General features: G+C 48.4%; 1 protein-coding gene, 1 long non-coding RNA gene and 3 other non-coding genes across 5 annotated transcripts; 2 read left to right on the top strand and 3 right to left on the bottom strand.

Annotated features, from left to right (window-relative positions):
* Positions 1-8,261: 8,261 nt before the first annotated feature.
* LOC123584572 lies at positions 8,262-8,425 on the bottom strand. Its single transcript, XR_006705531.1, has one exon. It is a non-coding gene; the product is annotated as a U1 spliceosomal RNA (small nuclear RNA).
* Positions 8,426-10,049: 1,624 nt separating this feature from the next.
* LOC123583541 (SNRPN upstream reading frame protein-like) lies at positions 10,050-12,420 on the bottom strand. Its single transcript, XM_045450671.1, is given in 4 exon segments — positions 10,050-10,589; positions 10,592-10,618; positions 10,621-10,749; positions 11,369-12,420. Coding segments are annotated over 3 exon segments (186 nt in total). The 5' UTR covers positions 10,673-10,749; positions 11,369-12,420; the 3' UTR covers positions 10,050-10,482.
* On the top strand, positions 11,774-11,863 carry TRNAY-GUA. Its single transcript is given in 2 exon segments — positions 11,774-11,810; positions 11,828-11,863. It is a non-coding gene; the product is annotated as a tRNA-Tyr (tRNA).
* Positions 12,421-12,897: 477 nt separating the features above from the next.
* Positions 12,898-22,100, top strand: LOC123583544. Its single transcript, XR_006704932.1, has 5 exons — positions 12,898-13,194; positions 14,879-14,995; positions 15,622-15,625; positions 17,678-17,864; positions 21,723-22,100. It is a non-coding gene; the product is annotated as an uncharacterized LOC123583544 (long non-coding RNA).
* LOC123584619 lies at positions 16,012-16,175 on the bottom strand. The gene has a single exon (XR_006705575.1). It is a non-coding gene; the product is annotated as a U1 spliceosomal RNA (small nuclear RNA).
* Positions 22,101-22,136: the final 36 nt, after the last annotated feature.

The following is a 22,136-nucleotide window of genomic DNA, read 5'->3' as shown; positions in this document are numbered from 1 at the left end:
GCCCAGAGCCTGACGTGGGGCTCGAACTCCCGGACCGCGAGATCGTGACCTGGCTGAAGTCGGACGCTTAACCGACTGCGCCACCCAGGCGCCCCCGGTTTTGTATAGTTTTAAGAAAGATTCCTTCCGGTCCCCATCAGTCAATCCGGTTAAAACATTTTTGTGTCAAATTTAGGGCTGGGGTAGCTCTCTGGGTACATACTGTATTAGTTTTACTTTGGTATTACCAGCCAAAGAAAGATTACTAACGGAGATGGCCCGGCCTTAGCTCTGCCAATAATCACCAATAATTGAATTGTTGTTGGACCTCTGGTAACTGTACGAATCATTTATACCTTGTCAGTTGCGTTCAGTACCAAAGTCAGTTATTCTAGAAAGCTTCAGTGTCAAGTCCTTGTGGAAACCATAGTCCAGTTCTGAACCTGAAGTGCCGCTGGCTTCACTTGGAAAGCGTGAATCCAACTGGTTTTTTCTTTTCTTTCACTTTTCTTTTCTTTCACTTTGATAGCTACATAAGCGACCCCACTGAGCCTTTTCCGAAAGGGTAGCAGCTGCTTGCCACAGCGTAGAGGCACACCGGGGCAGGCACTCCCCCAGGGCACTGGCATCCGGAACTGAGAAATATGCTATTGGTTTAGAGTCTAACCCCCAAATTGGAGTTAAGCCTCCACTAGGACCAACCTTTAGTTTCATGACAAAATAAGTGGAAAAGGTTTTCAAAATTTGGGAAAAGTTGAGGGGATGGCTCTTAATAGCTGGTTTCATTTCTTCACAATACTTTTTCTAGGAAACAAACCATCCACAGGATCTCGGGAATTACCGTGCAATGTTTTGTCACTGGTTTCGCCTGTTCTGTAAAAGCTGAAACCTACTACTGTCTACGATACCCTACCTAGTCCACCAAATTTAAATTTTCTTTTTTTGGTAGCAGACTGGTTTACTGCAAAATTTTGAGACTTTGAGATTGTAACACGTTGCAGCCCTCTCCAGCTGATAACACGTCCTAAATATTTTACTTCAGTTTCACAATATTGCAACGTGTCTAGTGAGGAGGCCTTATGTCCCTTTGAGGGAAGGGATTGTAACAAAGCCAAAGTGTCCATTCCAAGAACGTTATTGCCCTTTAATTTGGGAGGCTACCAGCAAATCATCTACATATTGAATAATTAATTGTAGATCCCGCTAGTGGGACTGTAAATGTCCTGATTTCCTTCAGAAATCTTTTCCATAAATATGGGATCCCATAAATAAAAGCAAAAAGAATTTAGACTTGTCCACTAGAGGGACAGAAAAACAAGCAGAACATAGATCAGCTACAGAAATAAGCTTTGCAGATGACAGTGCTTAACGTCAAGATCATTGCAGAGTTAGAAACTATAGGAGTTAATGGTAATGGAGTAACAAATTTATTTTTCTAAGATCTTATACAAATCTATATATTGGTCAACCATTTCATCTCATAGATAAATGTCTCCTAGACTCTTTATAGACAGTGCTCTTTTAAAATGATTAAAATATCTCGTTTTTCTAATTCTTTTATCACTGGTTTTATTCCTTCTAATTGAGTTCTTAACAAAGGGTATTGTTTTACACCTGAGTATGGCTTATCTTTTTGTTAAGTTATTTTTATTGGTTCTGTGTCTCTAAATCAGTACCATTATTCCCTAAGGCCCAACTCCATACATCTGCTTCTTTCGGCTCTGTCTTCTCCAAGTGCAGTGAGAGACTGTCACTCTCCGCCATACACCCCTTTTCTTTCAGAAGGCACATACTTAGCAAATAACTAGGGACCTTTTCCTCCAGGGAGCTTCACCAGTATTCCATCTATAATACAGAGTATGCTAGCCTTTACTTTGCACAGCAAGTCTTCCCCAACATGCTAACAGGAGAATCAGGACAAAGTGAAAACATTATGTTCCTCAGTCAGAGGACCTAGCTGTATAGGAACTGCAGAGGAAAAGGAACAAGTAGAAAGGTGACCTGAAAAACCAACAACCTATATTGTTCTCTCACCAGCTGGAACAGAAGACATTTCCAGGAAATTGCAGAATAAGCAGCAACAGTATCTAGCAGGAAAAGTAAGGCTATATTAGGCCAAGGAAAGTCTTTGACACACAAAGTTGGTTCACCAGTTCCCACCTCTGAGATTCTCTTAATCACCCAAATTTGAACCATTTACTGGTCCTTCCTTCCTTCCTTCCTTCCTTCCTTCCTTCCTTCCTTCCTTCCTTCCTTCCTCCCTCCCTCCCTCCCTCCTTCCCTCTTTTCTTCCTTCCTCCCTCCCTCCCTTTCTCCCTTCCTTCCTTCTCAAAGTTAGCTAACATATCGTGCAATAATGGCTTGAGGATTAGAATTTAGTGATTCATCACTTACATATAACACCCAGTGCACATCCCAACAAGTGCCCTCCTTAATGCCCATCACCCATTTAGCCCACCACCACCCCCAACACCCTCCAGCAACCTTCAGTTTGTTCTCTGTACTTAAGAGTGTCTCCTGGTTTGCCTCTCTGTTTTTATCTTATTTTTCCTTCCCTTCCCCTATGTTCATCTATTTTGTTTCTTAACATTCCACATGAGTGAAATCATATGATGTTTATCTTCCTCTGACTTATTTTGCTTAGCATAATACAGTCTAGTTCCATCCACGTTGTTGCAAATGGCAAGAGTTCATTCTCTTTGACCGCCAAGTAATATTCCACTGTGTGTGTGTGTGTGTGTGTGTGTGTGTGTGGTGTGTGTGGTGTGTGTGTGGTGTGTGGTGTGTGTGCGCGCGCATGCGCACGCCACATTTATTAAAATTTTTATTTTTAAATTTACATCCAAATTAGCATATAGTGCAACAATGATTTCAGGAGTAGATTCCTTAGTGCCCCTTACCCATTTAGCCCATCCCCCCTCCCACACCCCCTGTAACCCTCTGTTTGTTCTCCATGTTTGAGTCTCTTATGTTTTGTCCCCCTCCCCGTTTTTATATTATTTTTGTTTCCCTTCCCTTATGTTCATCTGTCTTGTCTCTTAAAGTCCTCATATGAGTGAAGTCATATGGTTTTGGCTTTCTCTGACTAATTTCACTTAGCATAAATACCCTCCAGTTCCATCCACATAGTTGCAAATGGCAAGATTTCATTCTTTTTGATTGCTGAGTAACACTCCATTGTGTGTGTGTGTGTGTGTGTGTGTGTGTGTGTGTGTGTGTGTGTGTATACCACATCTTCTCCATCCATTCATCCATCGATGGACATTTTGGCTCTTTCCATACTTTGGCTATTGTTGATAGTGCTGCTGTCAACATTGGGGTGCTTGTGTCCCTTAAAAACGGCACACCTGTATCCCTTGGATAAATACCTAGTAGTGCAATTGCTGGGTCGTAGGGTAGTTCTATTTTTAGCTTTTTGAGGAACCTCCGTACTGTTTTCCACAGTGGCTGCACCAGCTTGCATTCCCACCAACAGTGCAAAAGGGTTCCCCTTGCTGACATCTTCCTGAGTTAAAGAACCATCCAGAGGCATGTTGATGCCTGTCCTGCTATAGGTAAGCCAGGAGCAATTACAGTGGTGTTCCCAGAAAACCTCAATTTCCCTACTGATTTCCATCAGAAGTTTGCTGTTCGAAATTTCTCACAATGTACCAGCCTGGATCCAGGTGCAAATCATAATTGTTCTCAGTCTAACCACCTTTCTCCTAGCTCTCTTACTGACTATCCAAACTCAAGGGAATGGTAGGAGGATTGGCAAGGTCACACCATTGTCCACATCTCCTCAGCAGTGTTGTTTGGGACAATTTAAAGGAGGAGAAAGAAATGAAGGAATTTAAAACTGCTGTTGTTAGCTGCTCAGAACTATTCACTAAAGGGTATAGTCCCTACTGTGGAAAACCTATGAAGGAAGCAAAAGAAGAAGGGAAAGCTATATGTATGTCATTAGTGGAACAAGCCAAGACATAGGAAGAGGGATTGAAGAAAGAGACCACAGAGAATGAAGAGGTTTCAGGAACAAAGGAATCAGGACAGAACCCTCCACTAAGAAATAATTAGTATGGACTCCTGGCTTACCTATAGCAGGACAGGCATCAACATGCCTCTGGATGGTTCTTTAACTCAGGAAGATGTCAGCAAGGGGAACCCTTTTGCACTGTTGGTGGGAATGCAAGCTGGTGCAGCCACTGTGGAAAACAGTACGGAGGTTCCTCAAAAAGCTAAAAATAGAACTACCCTACGACCCAGCAATTGCACTACTAGGTATTTATCCAAGGGATACAGGTGTGCCGTTTTTAAGGGACACAAGCACCCCAATGTTGACAGCAGCACTATCAACAATAGCCAAAGTATGGAAAGAGCCAAAATGTCCATCGATGGATGAATGGATGGAGAAGATGTGGTATACACACACACACACACACACACACACACACACACACACACACACAATGGAGTGTTACTCAGCAATCAAAAAGAATGAAATCTTGCCATTTGCAACTATGTGGATGGAACTGGAGGGTATTTATGCTAAGTGAAATTAGTCAGAGAAAGCCAAAACCATATGACTTCACTCATATGAGGACTTTAAGAGACAAGACAGATGAACATAAGGGAAGGGAAACAAAAATAATATAAAAACGGGGAGGGGGACAAAACATAAGAGACTCAAACATGGAGAACAAACAGAGGGTTACAGGGGGTGTGGGAGGGGGGATGGGCTAAATGGGTAAGGGGCACTAAGGAATCTACTCCTGAAATCATTGTTGCACTATATGCTAATTTGGATGTAAATTTAAAAATAAAAATTTTAATAAATGTGGCGTGCGCATGCGCGCGCACACACACCACACACCACACACACACCACACACACCACACACACACACACACACACACACACACACAGTGGAATATTACTTGGCGGTCAAAGAGAATGAACTCTTGCCATTTGCAACAACGTGGATGGAACTAGACTGTATTATGCTAAGCAAAATAAGTCAGAGGAAGATAAACATCATATGATTTCACTCATGTGGAATGTTAAGAAACAAAATAGATGAACATAGGGGAAGGGAAGGAAAAATAAGATAAAAACAGAGAGGCAAACCAGGAGACACTCTTAAGTACAGAGAACAAACTGAAGGTTGCTGGAGGGTGTTGGGGGTGGTGGTGGGCTAAATGGGTGATGGGCATTAAGGAGGGCACTTGTTGGGATGTGCACTGGGTGTTATATGTAAGTGATGAATCACTAAATTCTAATCCTCAAGCCATTATTGCACGATATGTTAGCTAACTTTGAGAAGGAAGGAAGGGAGAAAGGGAGGGAGGGAGGAAGGAAGAAAAGAGGGAAGGAGGGAGGGAGGGAGGGAGGAAGGAAGGAAGGAAGGAAGGAAGGAAGGAAGGAAGGAAGGAAGGAAGGAAGGACCAGTAAATGGTTCAAATTTGGGTGATTAAGAGAATCTCAGAGGTGGGAACTGGTGAACCAACTTTGTGTGTCAAAGACTTTCCTTGGCCTAATATAGCCTTACTTTTCCTGCTAGATACTGTTGCTGCTTATTCTGCAATTTCCTGGAAATGTCTTCTGTTCCAGCTGGTGAGAGAACAATATAGGTTGTTGGTTTTTCAGGTCACCTTTCTACTTGTTCCTTTTCCTCTGCAGTTCCTATACAGCTAGGTCCTCTGACTGAGGAACATAATGTTTTCACTTTGTCCTGATTCTCCTGTTAGCATGTTGGGGAAGACTTGCTGTGCAAAGTAAAGGCTAGCATACTCTGTATTATAGATGGAATACTGGTGAAGCTCCCTGGAGGAAAAGGTCCCTAGTTATTTGCTAAGTATGTGCCTTCTGAAAGAAAAGGGGTGTATGGCGGAGAGTGACAGTCTCTCACTGCACTTGGAGAAGACAGAGCCGAAAGAAGCAGATGTATGGAGTTGGGCCTTAGGGAATAATGGTACTGATTTAGAGACACAGAACCAATAAAAATAACTTAACAAAAAGATAAGCCATACTCAGGTGTAAAACAATACCCTTTGTTAAGAACTCAATTAGAAGGAATAAAACCAGTGATAAAAGAATTAGAAAAACGAGATATTTTAATCATTTTAAAAGAGCACTGTCTATAAAGAGTCTAGGAGACATTTATCTATGAGATGAAATGGTTGACCAATATATAGATTTGTATAAGATCTTAGAAAAATAAATTTGTTACTCCATTACCATTAACTCCTATAGTTTCTAACTCTGCAATGATCTTGACGTTAAGCACTGTCATCTGCAAAGCTTATTTCTGTAGCTGATCTATGTTCTGCTTGTTTTTCTGTCCCTCTAGTGGACAAGTCTAAATTCTTTTTGCTTTTATTTATGGGATCCCATATTTATGGAAAAGATTTCTGAAGGAAATCAGGACATTTACAGTCCCACTAGCGGGATCTACAATTAATTATTCAATATGTAGATGATTTGCTGGTAGCCTCCCAAATTAAAGGGCAATAACGTTCTTGGAATGGACACTTTGGCTTTGTTACAATCCCTTCCCTCAAAGGGACATAAGGCCTCCTCACTAGACACGTTGCAATATTGTGAAACTGAAGTAAAATATTTAGGACGTGTTATCAGCTGGAGAGGGCTGCAACGTGTTACAATCTCAAAGTCTCAAAATTTTGCAGTAAACCAGTCTGCTACCAAAAAAAGAAAATTTAAATTTGGTGGACTAGGTAGGGTATCGTAGACAGTAGTAGGTTTCAGCTTTTACAGAACAGGCGAAACCAGTGACAAAACATTGCACGGTAATTCCCGAGATCCTGTGGATGGTTTGTTTCCTAGAAAAAGTATTGTGAAGAAATGAAACCAGCTATTAAGAGCCATCCCCTCAACTTTTCCCAAATTTTGAAAACCTTTTCCACTTATTTTGTCATGAAACTAAAGGTTGGTCCTAGTGGAGGCTTAACTCCAATTTGGGGGTTAGACTCTAAACCAATAGCATATTTCTCAGTTCCGGATGCCAGTGCCCTGGGGGAGTGCCTGCCCCGGTGTGCCTCTACGCTGTGGCAAGCAGCTGCTACCCTTTCGGAAAAGGCTCAGTGGGGTCGCTTATGTAGCTATCAAAGTGAAAGAAAAGAAAAGTGAAAGAAAAGAAAAAACCAGTTGGATTCACGCTTTCCAAGTGAAGCCAGCGGCACTTCAGGTTCAGAACTGGACTATGGTTTCCACAAGGACTTGACACTGAAGCTTTCTAGAATAACTGACTTTGGTACTGAACGCAACTGACAAGGTATAAATGATTCGTACAGTTACCAGAGGTCCAACAACAATTCAATTATTGGTGATTATTGGCAGAGCTAAGGCCGGGCCATCTCCGTTAGTAATCTTTCTTTGGCTGGTAATACCAAAGTAAAACTAATACAGTATGTACCCAGAGAGCTACCCCAGCCCTAAATTTGACACAAAAATGTTTTAACCGGATTGACTGATGGGGACCGGAAGGAATCTTTCTTAAAACTATACAAAACCGGGGGCGCCTGGGTGGCGCAGTCGGTTAAGCGTCCGACTTCAGCCAGGTCACGATCTCGCGGTCCGGGAGTTCGAGCCCCACGTCAGGCTCTGGGCTGATGGCTCAGAGCCTGGAGCCTGTTTCCGATTCTGTGTCTCCCTCTCTCTCTGCCCCTCCCCCGTTCATGCTCTGTCTCTCTCTGTCCCAAAAATAAATAAACGTTGAAAAAAAAAAAATTAAAAAAAAAAAAAAAAACTATACAAAACCGTAGAAGTAAGTAAACCCCACTGGTGAGTGTTTCTCTCACCCCCACCGGCTAATGCAACTACTTCCAGCTCCAGAAATAGTCATGGTAAAATCACACCCCCAGCAGGTGCAAAGAAGGCAGTTGAGAGTTCCTGACCGGGCCAGCTGGAGCTTTCTAGCATAGTTACTTACTCCCGCAAGACTTGGCCTTGTTAATGGTGGGCATTAACCCTTCAAAAGAAGGCCAAGCTTCTGGCGCGTGACACCCGCAACCTAATGAGAAACTAACCCTGCCTTAACCACTAGAGCGAGCGTCGAAACGGCCCTAGGCACCGTCCAGCGCTAAAACCCTCGTGAGTCACCCCAATGCAGTTCAGACCAGAAGCCCGACGGCACCTGCAGCAACCCAACGCCCCAACGCATACACACTACAGCGAGATTACCAGCGCCGTAACCGCTGGCGTTTCAGGACGCCTGCCCCCAGAAGAGAGGACAGGCTGGAACACAGCAAACCTAAGGGCGATCTGCTCTTCGAAACACACCAAGCCAGGGGAAAGCGCGAACGCAGTCCCCCACTACCACAAATTATGCAGTCGAGTTTCCCACATTTGGGGAAATCGCAGGGGTCAGCACATCCGGAGTGCAATGGATAAGCCTCGCCCTGGGAAAACCACCTTCGTGATCATGGTATCTCCCCTGCCAGGTAAGTATGAGTTGCTCGCCCCGCCTCGACCCGCACCCTCGCGCTCGCCGCGCTTCACACACACGGTCACTTCCCCCACGCCGCCTCCGCACCCCGCGCTCCCTGTACGCCCCCCGCCTCAACCTCGCTCGTCGGCAAAACAACCGCGGGCGCCTTTGTCTATCCCCCACGCGGGACGTGCGCGCCCAGGCTGTCCGGGACCGGCAGCCAATGCGCGCATGCTCATCTACATACGCCACGCCTTGCCATGACGTCCCCCGCATCCGGTCTCCGGCTCCGGGACAACGGATGTGCTAGTGGCGGGGCAGACCCGCCGATGCCTGGGCGGGGGGGGGGAGCGGGCGCAGGTGGGCAGGAGGCGAGGGGTCCGGGACCTAGCAGCGAGACCCGAGAAGGCGGGGGTCGCCCGGCGCCCAGCGGGAGTGGTGGCGGGTCAGGGCTCGGATGTGGTGTCAACCTGCCTGTCAACAAAAAGAAACTTTCGGCCCATTTTTGTCCTCGCTTGTTCGAAATTCATTTTCAAATATAATCGAAAACTCAGGAAAGGTCTTTCTGCCGCTTGACGTTAAGTGCTCAGCTGCCCTAGTAAGAAGTCGTGGCAATGTTTAGCCATGGCGACTTTCTGAATAAAAGGGCTTCAGTAACCTGCAGTAGCCTGACCTAGTAACGCTAGAAGAAAAACCAGGATTCTAAGTGTTGAAGAACGAAAAACTAAGTAAAACGCTAAACAGTGCCCTTCAACCGCAGCCAGTCGTGTCTCCCGAGACCCCGGGCGGCCAGGGTCGGGTGCCCTTCAGCCCTTTCCCCCTCGCACGCAGGGTGGCCCCACCACGCACACAGGGTGGCCCCACCAAGTGCCCTCTGGTCCTTTCTGACTTGGACTCCGTCAAAGGTAAACGTAGCAGACAGTAAGTAAAGTGGTGAAAAAAGATGTCATTCAGTGACTACTGACAGTAGGGGAAAGAGCTGAGCTCCAATCCGATTTGTGCGGAGGTGATTTGGGCGTTTTCCCGGAAGAATGAGAGGAAGCGGGCTCAGTCCAGTCAGAGAAGTGAAAGGTTACAAAGGGTAGTTCGGTGTAACTGCTGTTAGGCGGTTGTGTTTGTTAGCTGGCAGTTACCGAACTGAGGATGCTCTCCTCCCACAGACTGGGAGATAGGCCCTACTTCCTTCCCGATCACATTTCAAAGTCCTTGAGATGGGAGGGACCCTTCAGAGTTGTAAGAGATCCACATTCGCAATCGCAAGCCCTTTTTAATAAATGCCCTATTTACAACACAGGTTGGGGGCCTGTGTCAGGTGTTTAACTTCCTCAGGCTGGAAGTCAAACTTAGGGACAGAACCTTGTGCTGCTAGAAGCTATGCTAGAGTCTGGTCAAGTCTCAGTGCAGGAAACAGTCTCAGTGCAGGAACAGTCCTTATGTGTTCAGAGTTCTGCAGCTCTCAGCCTAAGAAAGTCTCTGGTGATGAAACAAGATAACCCGGCACTTCCCCCTGGCTGAACCCTGGCTCCTGGACCCTCCTTTTATATTCTGTTCTCTTCGATGACATTGTTTGCCCATTCAACAACTGTTTGTTGTTGTGCCAGACACTTTGAGGAACTGGTAACAAAAAGGCCTCTTGGCGTTCATGTTTTGTAGAAGGGGCAGAGGGAGTGGGAGAAAATCAACAGTGGACACAATAGGTAAATTAATTAGTGTGTTAGCTGTTAGTGGGTGCTCAGAAGAGGTTACACGAGAAGGTGCTATGCTTCAAGCAAAGACTCCAAGGAGGTGAGGGAGTCAATCACGGAGGGGGCGGGGGAGGAAGCATCCCCGGCACAAAGGTCGGCTAGCGCAAAGGCCCAGGTAGGACTGTGTGTGGAGAATAGCAAGGAGGCCCTGCGTCCAGCGCAAAACTGAAGAGTTGTACAAAATTAAGTCAGAGAGGTGACTAGGTTGGAGATAAGATCATGAGGGTCTTGTAGATCATTGTAAGAGGTCCCACACCATCACCACCCCCGCCCCCCGTGGATAATATTTTTACTTCACTTGGAAATCAGCTACCTAGATATTCCAATACCACTTTAACCACCTCTTGGCATCTTGGCTGAGAATACCTGTCTCAGTTCCGCCTGGAAATCGACCACAGGTACTTGCTGCTGCTGCCACCGTCTCCTTGGGTACAGGTGACGCTCTTGACTTGGACTTCCATCTCTGGGAGTGTTTTTCTGTAGTCCGTCTCAGGTGTAAGTGGTCCCTGGCCGGGTCCATCATGCTGCTGGCTGCTCCTCAGAACAGACCATCAGGCATCTCCAGAGACCACTCCGCTCTGCGCAGATCATTGTAACACTCTAAATGTGAGTGAACCAAAAGTTTTTGTTTTGTTTAGTGTTTGAAGTAAGGTCTACATCGGGGTCCCGGCTGGTTCAGTGGGTGCGGCATGCGACTCTTGATCTTGGGGTCGTGAGTTGGAGACCCAAGATGGGTGTAGAGGTTACTTAAAAATAAAATCTTAAGAAGAAGGAACACACACACACACACACACACACACACACACACACACACACACAGCATCCAATTCCGGGGCCCGAACTCACAACCTCAAGATCAAGAGTCAAATGCTCTACTGACTGAGCCAGCCAGGCAACCCCAAGCTGGGAGGTTTTGAGCAGAGGAGTGCCTTGATCTGAGTCCTCCGCCTCCCACTCCGCTTGGCACCCAAAATAATAATTACCATTGTAATTATTATTATCGTTGTTAATAAAAAATAAGAAATCAGGCTGTTAAAGACAAAAGCAGGGAAATCAGTCAGTTAGTTCCGGAGGCTTGCATAATCCAGGCAAGACGATATTGCCTTCGTATGGTGGCATAATCTGCCACACCAAAAAAATGTCATTTTGGCCTAAGGATTATTTTGAACTAAAGGCATTTAAAAACCAGCAGGTGGTTAGGCGGTTCGCAGCCGCCTACCTAGTGCCCATCCCAGTGGGTTCTCCTCCGCTCCTCCGCGAGGCCACCCCCGCACAACCAACACGCGAGCTTCACCGACGCCCCTCCTCGCCACTGCCGCCACGGACCGCTGTAGTCCCCACCTGTAGAAAGGAGCGCCGGGAGGGGAAATGCAACAGGCGAGAGCCCCGGCCCAGGCATCTTGACAATCGCGACCCGGGAGGCTGGGGCCACCGGCCGGGCAGCCGCCAAACGCAGGGGATATGCTCCCTCTGCCCGGAAAGGGGCGCTGGGGCGGCGTCGGCCCTGCTCTTTTTTCTAAAGGGCCTTCCAACCACGCCAAGGCGTGCCGGACCTCCGGCTTGCCAGTGTGGTGGCCTCCGTCATTTCAAGAAGAAGCAATGACCCGGGCCTGTCAGCGTGCACCCTTCGATAGCTCAGCTGGTAGAGCGGAGGACTGTAGGCTGGATACGTGTGGGCATCCTTAGGTCGCTGGTTCGATTCCGGCTCGAAGGAAGTGCCTGACGCTTTTGCGCCACGGGGCGGGGGGCACCGCCCCCCAGCGCCCCGCCCCAACTCTGCCCCGCCCGGGCACCTGCAGCCTCGCGGCAGCCCCTCTCCCACAGGCCAAAGTCAGTAAGTAAAACCTTTACGGAACACCTGCCTACGTCTGCTCGTGTGCTGCCGCCAGGGAACACACCTGCGCCTTCTTCCCGCAGTTTACCTGCACGTGCCCGTGGACGCTCCACGTCCCCGCCGCTCCTGCCTTGTCTCAGCCCCACGCCGTCCCGCGCCCTTCCCCACTTTTATTCGCCCACTGCTCCCGCTCCAGACAAACGCGTGGGCAAAGAGGTTCTGCCCTCGGCAAGCCCTCGAGGCTGACAAGCGTACGGGTCGTCACACGGGTCGGGAACAACCATGGCGTCCTTCATGAAAACTCCCCCTCCTCGATCTCCTGCCTTGCCTCCGAGGACGGTCGCTGCGTCGGTCGCTCCCAGTTGCAGTCTCTCTGTCTCCTCCTTCCCTGTTTCTCATAGGGTCTATAAATATACAGCTCTACGGAGACAGAAAACCCTCTTCCCCGACCAGCTTAATCTACTTGTGGGACAGAACTGTCACTCTGAGGTTTTCCAAGCCATCGCCAATTGTGCGCTTGCATCGAAGCTGACACTGGCAGAAACGAAATGCAGCAGGGCCCCCCTCATGGGCCTTGCCCGTCGTGACGAGAACTTCAGCGGCCCCTTCAGGTTTCTTGTCAGTCTGAGGACAGGGCGGTGGTCCGGGTACACTTCCGTTTTCCCGTGCCTTCGCACCTGTTCTTGTAGCCACGGATGGCGGGGCTGGGGGCGCTCCCGCTGAGAGAGCAGTGATTACTCACACTCTGTGCACGGGTGGTAAATCCACCCGTACCGATTCTCCCGCTACATCGGACGGAGGGAGAGGGAGATGGATGAAATATTTCTGTCTTACCCGCTTTCTGGCCACGGACCCACCGGACCGCTGGGGTCTCCACCTGTATGCAGAAAGGGGCGGGGGCGAGCGGGGGTGGGGTGGGGGGTGGGGTGGAGTGTGGCGGCAAAACGCAGACTTAAGAGTCAGAGTCGGGGCGCAGAAGAGTGGGAGTAGGGGTGGAGTGAGACGGGGGCAGCTGTCGTCACAGTCGGTCGGGCGCACAAATTCGCGTCCTTACTGACACAGGCAGCTGGCCTGTGGGTTCTGACCAGCTGGCTGACTTAGCGCTGGGCCCTTAAGGCTAAATTGGCAGGGCCTGAAGAGGGAGACACTGAGGGCCTGTCAGAGAGCACCCATCCAGGAGAAAACGGGCTTCATCCTGGGGACAGAGCCAGGTTGTTGGGGCTGCGGGTGGGTGCAGAGAAGAACGCCAGGGAAAGGTCCTTGTTCTCTTCCCTCCTGTGGGAAGGAAACGCCAGAGACTCAAAGTACAGTTGGAGCGCATCACAGAGGGGGCTGGCAGCGGAACCGCACCGGGAGTGTGGCTCTCTGAGGCCTCAGGGACCCGGCTACTGCCATCCCTGACCTCTGAGACCACAAGCGCGTTTTCGGTTTTAGTTCTGCCTCCCAAACTGGAGACTGCGTTTCCCCCGGCCCCCCGCCCTTCCTCTTGGTTCGCTCCCCAGCCCGGTCTCAGTGCTACTGTCCCACTGCCTCCACGGGTTCAGGAGGCCCTGCCTTTGAAGTCCAACAGTTGACCTTCGGGAAGCCACAGAGAGACCCCAGCGTCTAATGTCACCATCTACAGGCAGAGACCAGCAGACAGGCACCAAAGATAAAACCTCAACCACCTTCACTGGATGTGCCTGCCCCCCCTGATGAGATGTGGAGGTGTGGAATCCCTGGGGACCTAGCTTTGGCGCTTTGGGGGAATAGCAGGGTGAGGGGTGGAGGGGGGAGGTGGGTTTTGGCATCCAGCAAATGCAAGAGTGGGCCCTAGCATGGCCGACACTTCCTGTCCGGGGTATCATGGGGAGTAGCCGGGTGCTTCCAAGGTACGGCCCCACATCCTTGCAGGCACAGCAGTGCCTGCCACCCAGTCAGGCAGTGGCGACACAGTCAAGGGAAGGCCACGTAGATGTGACCTGTTGTGCCTCTGTGGGACTTTCACTGGGTGGGTGGGTGGGTGGGTGGGCACACACCCGAGGGGATGTTAAAATACATGGAGCCAGGGCAAGGAGTCCAACCCCGGCACTGGTGTTCTCTTCTCCCCCGCCTTTGACTCCAGTGCCTCTCCAGGAAGTCCAAAGGCACCTTGACCTATTTCAGGAAGTAACCACCTCCCTCAAAGGAATCCAGGTCCGTGCGCACAGGAGGGTCAAAGGAGCCAGGCCACCAGACTGGCCGACACAGCTGGGCATCAATCGGCCTCATCATGTCCTGAAACATGGAGCTGTGCCAAAAAGTAAAGCAATGTGCCACTGATGTGGACATGTCAAGCACACAAGAGCCATTTTGAAAGGGTTCCCACTGGCCAAATCGAGATCATGATAATAATCGATCATAGGGGCGCCTGGGTGGCTCAGTTGGTTAAGCGTCTGACTTCGGCTCAGGTTATGATCTCACGGTCCGCGAGTTCAAGCCCCATGTCAGGCTCTGTGCTGACAGCTCAGAGCCTGGAGCCTGTTTCAGATTCTGTGTCTCCCTCTCTCTCTCTCTGTCCCTCCCCTGTTCATGCTCTGTCTCTCTCGGTCTCAAAAATAAATAAACGTTAAAAAAAAAATTTTTTTTTAAATAAAATAAAAAATAATGGATCATAATCCGTGGAGTAAAACAGGTGCAGGGCCTAAATGCAATCACACATCAGTATCCGTGAACGCTAAGCACCACCGGATCTTGGCCTCCAGATACACAAAATGGAAAAAAAAAAAAAAAAAAAAAAAAGGAACCAGGGCTCCTTGGAGACCCACCTAGCCACCTCTTTGGGTTTTCATGTTACGATGGGGTCTCCCACGTACATGGAAAAAATCTGTATGCTTTCCTTCTGATATTCTGTTTTACGTCCAATTTAATTCTCAGGCCCTGCTGGAGACCCTAACAGGGTAAAAAGTAAAGTTCTGTCTCCCCTACATCTTGAACCAGAGTGAAGCATGATGGAAGAACAGAAGAGCTTCGAAGGCATGGGAGAAAACTAAGGTGCATACCCCTGACTTACCTTTTTCTGATGGTTTGTAAAATGATCCCATTCTTCTAAAGTGAGAAGGGGCTGAACCAGGCTAGGTTGGAGGCCGATGGGGTAGACTGGTGGGTGGATCCTCACAAACGGTGAGATCGTGACCTGAGCCGAAATCAAGAGTCAGGATGCTTGACTGGACTGGCGAGCCACCCAGGCGCCCCAGAAACTTTTTTTTTTTTTTTTTTTTTAACCCCGCGATCTAGAAGTTAATTAATGAAGCATATACTAAAAGCCTATTATGCCGCCATGCACTGTTGTAGCCAAGTATGAATGGAGCAATCAACAAAATAGACAAGAATCTCTGGCCTTCGTGGAACTTACCTCTCAGGGGGAATAGTTAGAAAACTAAAATGCAGGGGTCCTGGGTAGCTCAGTCCGCTAAGCGTGGGGTTTGGGCTCAGGTCCTGAACTCACGGTTGGTGAGTCCGAGCCACGGATCTGGCTCTGTGCTGACAGAGTTCAGAGCCTGGAGCCTGCAGCCTGCTTCAGATTCTGGGGCTCCCTCTTTCTCTGCTCTTTTCCCGCTCACGCTCGCTGTCTCGAAAACCAAACACTAAAGATTTTCCGGAAAAAAAGACAAAGCTAGTAAGGTGTTAGATCGGTTCTCCAAGCGTCTCTAGAATCAACTGGGAATCCTGTACTATATAAGTGGCTGCTACCTAGTTTGGCGGATTCTGTGAAAGTAAGGTCTCTATAACACGTTGCTGCGTTTCGCACCCGTAACCCAGCCAGCCCCCACGGGCCAAGGCGCACGCGTTGAAAGCGACTGCCAAACTCCAAACCAAAAGCGCTTTAAGAAAACAACGCGAGAGAGGAAAAAAAGAAACAAAAACAAAACCCAAGACACTGCCGAGACTGCAGTGCCGACGCCACAGACGGTAACTGTGGAGAACTATAAACGCCTAGACACTCTCCCTTTCTCCTGCGTCAACGCGGGTGGGAAGAGCTGCTCCTGTTCTTTGCAAACACAGATAACCAAGGGAAAGCGCGAACGCAGTCCCCCACTACCACAAATTATGCAGTCGAGTTTCCCACATTTGGGGAAATCGCAGGGGTCAGCACATCCGGAGTGCAATGGATAAGCCTCGCCCTGGGAAAACCACCTTCGTGATCATGGTATCTCCCCTGCCAGGTAAGTATGAGTTGCGTGCCCCGCCTCGACCCACACCCTCGCGCTCGCCACGCTTCTTACACACGGTCACTTGCCCCACGCGGCTTCCGCGCCCCGGCTGCCCGCAGCCCCCCCTCAGCTCCAACCTCTCCCGTCCGCAAAACAACCGCGGGCGCCTTTGCCTAGCCCCCACGCGGGACATGCGCGCCCAGGCGGTCCGGGACCGGCAGCCTCTGCGCGAATGCTCATCTACATACGCCACGCCCTGTCGCCGGAGTGGGCGGAGGAACTTCACACCCTTGGGGGACGAAAGTAGAAGAGCCGGGGGAGCCTGGCTGTGATTCTTCCAGTTAAAATGAACATTAGTTTGTAGTTCTCTTATTTATTTTATTTGTTTTTTAATTATGACGTGGATTCATGAGCAGATGGCTAAGAAAGGTTTCTCCAGACGTTTCAGTGCAAAAAGGTGTTGTTATTATACGTAGCACCAGCACAGCACCCGGTGGGCAGGCAGAAAGAGCTGCACTGGGCTTGTGAGGAGTGACTTGATGATATATTTTTAAATTTGTGGAGGGAGGGGGGATAGAGATAAAGTAAGTTTCCGAGGAATTTTGAAGCAAGGCTTTCAGGACCCTGAGGGGCTAGCTGCTGTCATGGTAAGGTTGCTTTTAGTTTTTAACGAAATATAAACATTAAGGCACTACGGCAGCCGTGAGCTCCTTGAGGAAGGTCACGCTCTGCATGTTTCAGCTCTCTATCAGTGGGCTGCAAGCTGTAAGGAGATCTAGTTTAAGCTACGTTTCTCTTGCCTTTGTTTCCCTCATCAATCTGTACACCCATGTAGGGCTAGAACTCTTCACTCAGAGCCCCATGGTCTACCAACTGAGCCAGCCAGGCACTGCACAGCAGTTTGCAGTTTGCAGTTGGATTGAGGGGTTTGATTTTGTCACCGTTTTTTTCTAACATTTTCCCCACTGAGAAATCACAGTCTTTGCAAAGGCTGGTGAGCCCTCGTTTGGGTTTTCTAGTTTGTTTACTTTTTTCTTTGGCTGACCTTGTGGCCTCCAGGAGGTTAGGACAGGGTTGCTTGACTTGTGGGTTCGCTTTAGGTATGACACATCGACTGTGTTAAGTGGGGGGGGGGGGGGAGAAAAAGGCCCCCAAATATATGTAGTATGCTACCGTTTGTGTAGGAAAAGTGTGAAAACAAGAAAATTATACAGTCTTGCCAAAAGAAACAGAAGACTAGGGACACCTGGGTGTCTGACTCTTGACTTCAGGTCAGGTCAGGTCAGGATCCCAGGGTCGTGGGCTGGGCACTGAGTGTGGAGCTTGCTTAAGATTCTCTCTCTCCCCCTCTGCCCCTCTCCCCTTCTCCCCGACTAGCACTCTCTAAATAGATAAATGATGAAATTGCCTGGGGAGGGGGGGGGAGTGGAAGGAGAGAGTGGTGCTTTTCTGAGTACACCTTTCTCTGTAATTTTGACTTTTGGAATTCTATTAATATTTTACATATATTTTTAAATCACAGGGGGAACGTCCCTAACGTTGAACATAAGCATAACTGAACCTAGCGATCTGAGATGAATAGTGTAGCCACACTGGAAGAAAAAAAAAATAACCAACTGAAATGACTTCTGGGCGCAGTACATCGACCATAAACATCTTCAAGTCCAAAGACAAGAACTGCAAACACATACTGAACTGTCCCATAGTAGGTTTGTATTTCATAGCTGTATGGTCGTAACAGTTCTGTAACAACGTTGTGTATACTATAGGATTGAGCTAATGACTAAATGGATGTTGGGAGTCAAGGTTCTTACTGTTGGAGAAAGGAGATACAAACAAATATGGAATGATGGTCCGCCTGGGTGGCTCAGTCTGTTGAGCATCCGACTCTTGATTTCAGCTCAGGTCATGATCTCACGGTTCATGAGTTTGGGCCCTCCGTCGGGCTCTGTGCTGATGGCTCAGAGCCTGGAGCCTGCTTCAGATTCTGTCCGTCTGTCTGTCTGTCTGTCTGTCTCTCTCTCTCTCTCTCTGCCCCTGCTCATGCTCTGTCTCTCTTGCTCTCAAAAATAAATAAACATTTGGGGCGCCTGGGTGGCTCAGTCGGTTAAGCGCCTGACTTTCGCTCAGGTCACGATCTCGCGGTTCATGGGTTCAAGCCCCACATCGGGCTCTGCGCTGACAGCTCGGAGCCTGGAGCCTGCTTTGAATTGATTCTGTGTCTCCCTTTCTCTCTGCCCCTCCCCTGCTCATTCTCTCTCTCTCCCTCTCTCTCTCTCTCTCACACACACACAAAAATAAACATTTAAAAAATAAATAAACATTAAAAACAAAAACAAAAACACGGGGTGCCTGGGTGGCTTAGTCGGTTAGTTGGTTAAGCGTTCAACTTCAGCTCAGGTCATGATCTCACGGTTTGTGAGTTCGAGCCCCTCATCAGGCTCTGTGCTGACAGCTCAGAGCCTGGAGCCTGTTTATTCTGTGTCTCCCTCTCTCTCTCTGTCCCTCCCCTGCTTGTGATCGGTCTCTCTCTCTCTCTCTCTCTCTCTCAAAAATAAATAAACGTTAAAAAAATTAAAGCAAGCAAACAAACAAATACGGGATGGTGGAGGGCAAGGAGGACCCACTTGCATAAAATTGAGAGTTGGAATTTAAGGTACTGGTGTGGGCTCATTATTTATTTTTTTAATTAATTTTTTTTTTTTTTAAGAGAGAGAAGGAGCGAGTGGGGGAGAGGGCATAGAGAGAGGGAGAGAGAATTTTCTTTACGCTTATTAATTTATTTTGAGAGGGGGGAGAGGGGCAGAGACAGAGGTAGAGAGAATCTTAAGCAGGTTCCACACCTAGCAGGGAGCCGGAGGCAGGGCTCAATGTCATAACCCCAAGGTTATGACCTGAGCCAAAATCAAGAGACGGATGCTTAACCAACTGAACCACCCACGTAGCTGTCCCTGGGCTCATTGCTTTTAATCTACATCTGTAGATAGGTGTTAGGAAATACACGTATTCTCTACCTCTATCCACTGAAGGGGCCTAGAGGCAAAGACAGTAGCATTAGACATACCTACCGCCTTGATCTTGCTTCCTTTTTCTTTTTTCTTTTTTTCTTTTCTTTCTGTCTCCTCCTCCTCCTCCTCTTAACGTTTATTTGTTTAACGTTTATTTGTTTTTGAGACAATGTGTGAGCGGGGGAGGGGCAGAGAGAGGGGGGCTGAGGATCCAAAGCGGGCCGAACTCACCAACCGAACCCGTGAGATCACGACCTGAGCCAAAGTCGGCCGCCCAACCGACTGCGCCACGCAGGCTCCCCTTGATCTTGTTTTCTAAAACCACTCCCCACTAAAAAGAACCAGGCCTCTTTGGAGAAATAGATAATTTTCACGAGCCAAGACAGATACATAATGGCCCCGGAACATCTTGTGCCAGAAGACACGGAAATGCTCCAAAAATGTTATGGACATGTCCAAAGGACACCATAGGCACCCTGAAGGGGTTTTCATAGGCCCGATCTGAGAACATTAGAACATCAAAATAAATTTCAAAACAGTTTTGGGTTACAAACAACTGAACGAAATAACAACCATGAGTTCGTATCGTTAGCACATAGGGAAGGAGGGAAAGTCCTACCTTACGATGCCAGCTGATAACTGAAGAATGAATGATGGAATTAGAAAATGGACATTTGGCAATCATAACGCAAGAGCCATCAGTGGATGCTAAAAACTGTTGTGTTAAACAGGATATTCACATATCCTCAAATTATCTCCATACAAATCACTTAATAATTACAAAGGGAAAACCTGATGAACACCTCCAGTGGCCGACAGTTGCAGTGCTGGCCCCAGTACCCAGGTGCTTCTGCAACACCCCAGCCTACTGACTTCGGCCTTCGCTATGTGACTTGCTTTGGCTAATGGGACATTAGTAAATGGGATGCAAGCAGAAGGTTGAAAATCACTTGCTCATTAAGACTGGCTCTCACTTGCCTGTCCTGAGGCCACCATGAGAAGAAGCCTGGGTTAGCCCGTTGGAGGATGACATCGCCGGAGTGAACGTGAACCGTGTCTGCCGAAGTCCCCTAGACCGACTGGGCCCCAGGTGACCTGCAGGCTGGCCGCCGCGGCTCCAGCGATCCCACTTGAGACCGGCAGAACTGCCCAGTGGAACCCAGCCAGAATCGCTGATCCACAGAATTGTGAGCAAGTGAAACGGTCATTATTTCCAATCGCTAAGTTTTACGGCAATTTGTTACACAGAGACGGGTAACCGATACACCTCCTTAACTAAGTAGTCGATGTCAGCCCCACCAGTAATAGAACAAACTGCCTTCACGTGCCTCCAAACGTGGTGCCCAGAGGAGGCCTGTATACATTTGCTAGGTCTGTCATAATAAAGTACCACCAACTGGGTGGCTTAAAAAAACAGAAGTGTCTTCTCTCACAGTTCTGGAAGCTAGAGGTCCAAAAGCAAGGTGCCAGCAGGGCCATACTCTCTCTGAGGCTCTGAGTGGAATCGTCCCTCGTTACTCCCCAGCTTCCGGTGGTGACAAGCCAATCCTTGGCTCGCTTGCGGCTACATCACTACACTCTCTGCTTCTGCCATCGCATGGTGTTCTGTCAGCGAGTCTCTTCACATTGCCGTCTTCCTCGCGTGAGGAAAACAGTCACATTGGATCAGGGCCCGCTCTAGTGACCTCACCTTCACTCGACTGTATCTGCAAAGATCAGATTTCCAAAGAAGGTCACAGTCCTAGGTACCAGGACTTAGGACTTCAACATATTTTTTTGGAGGGACACAAACCAACCCATAACAGACACGGTATCATTTACGTAGCCTTCGTGTCAAAAATGCATTCCTGAATGTACTTGCCAGGGAAGCCAGGACAACTCAAAAACTGAAGGACAGTCTCCAAAATGACTGGCCCGTAGTCTTCAAAAAGGCCTGCATAATGAAGTGCAAAGAACTACCTGGGAACTATTTCAGATAAAGAGACATGACAACTGAATGCAACACATGATTTTGAATTTTCCTTTGCTATAAAGGACATTATTGGGACAATTGACGGAAAAGGGAATAACGTCTGTAGAGTAGTAAGATTGTATCAATGTTCATTTCTTGGTTTTGATAATTTTCCTGGGGTTAGGGAAGAGAACCGTTTGTTTGTTTTGAGGAGTAGTACACCCTAAGAAAGGAAACTTCCTGAAACAACTAACAATCCAAAACGTGGGCCACCTGGGTGCTCAGTCCCTTAAGGGAACTTGGTCATGAGCCTTGGTCATGATCTCACGGTTGGGGGCGGGGAGGGGGCGGAGAGGGGGTTCGGTGCGCGTGGGGCTCCCCGCTGTGCTGACAGCACGGAGCCTGCTTGGGATTCTCCCTCTCCCCTGCTCTCGCCCGCCCGTCCTCCCGCGCTCTCTCTCAAAATAAATTAAAAAACAAAAGAAAAGAAAAGTAAAGTAAAAGGATGTACAACACGTTAACTCGGATCTTGATGCTGCTAGAACCTCAGAGAAGTCTTTGCTGACCCAACAATCTCTAGTCCTGTCTCTTGCCTTGCTTTGCTCCAGGGACCCCGATCACCCAGGAACACACAACACTTCAATCATTTTGCTCCTATCTGAAGAGGATATTTACCTTTACCTCCACTCGATCTCCGGAAAGAATCTTCTTGTACAGAAGAGGAAAAGACAAATCCGGGCAGGCTGAAAGAGGCAGCCGAAGCCCACAGGATGAAAACGTGATATTTCCGTTCATTTGATTTTCGGAGACCATTCGACGCCCCTCCCCAGCCCACACATCTACTCTTGAGAATGGACGCCTTGTCCTGACTGACGCCCTCTGTTCAAATTTTCCTTTCGTTGTCGCAAGATTAGGTTACTACGTAATCCGAAAGGTCATACTGAGGATTAAGACAATTTCATGTTAAATTGGTGACAAAACCCTTAGTATTTAAGGTTGAGTTGATTCTCTGTTGCGTATTG

Source organism: Leopardus geoffroyi, chromosome B3 (assembly GCF_018350155.1).
Source record: "Leopardus geoffroyi isolate Oge1 chromosome B3, O.geoffroyi_Oge1_pat1.0, whole genome shotgun sequence".
Classification (NCBI taxonomy): Eukaryota; Metazoa; Chordata; class Mammalia; order Carnivora; family Felidae; genus Leopardus; species Leopardus geoffroyi.
Note: the sequence above shows the minus strand (reverse complement) of the source record. Positions and strands in the feature narration are given on the sequence as shown.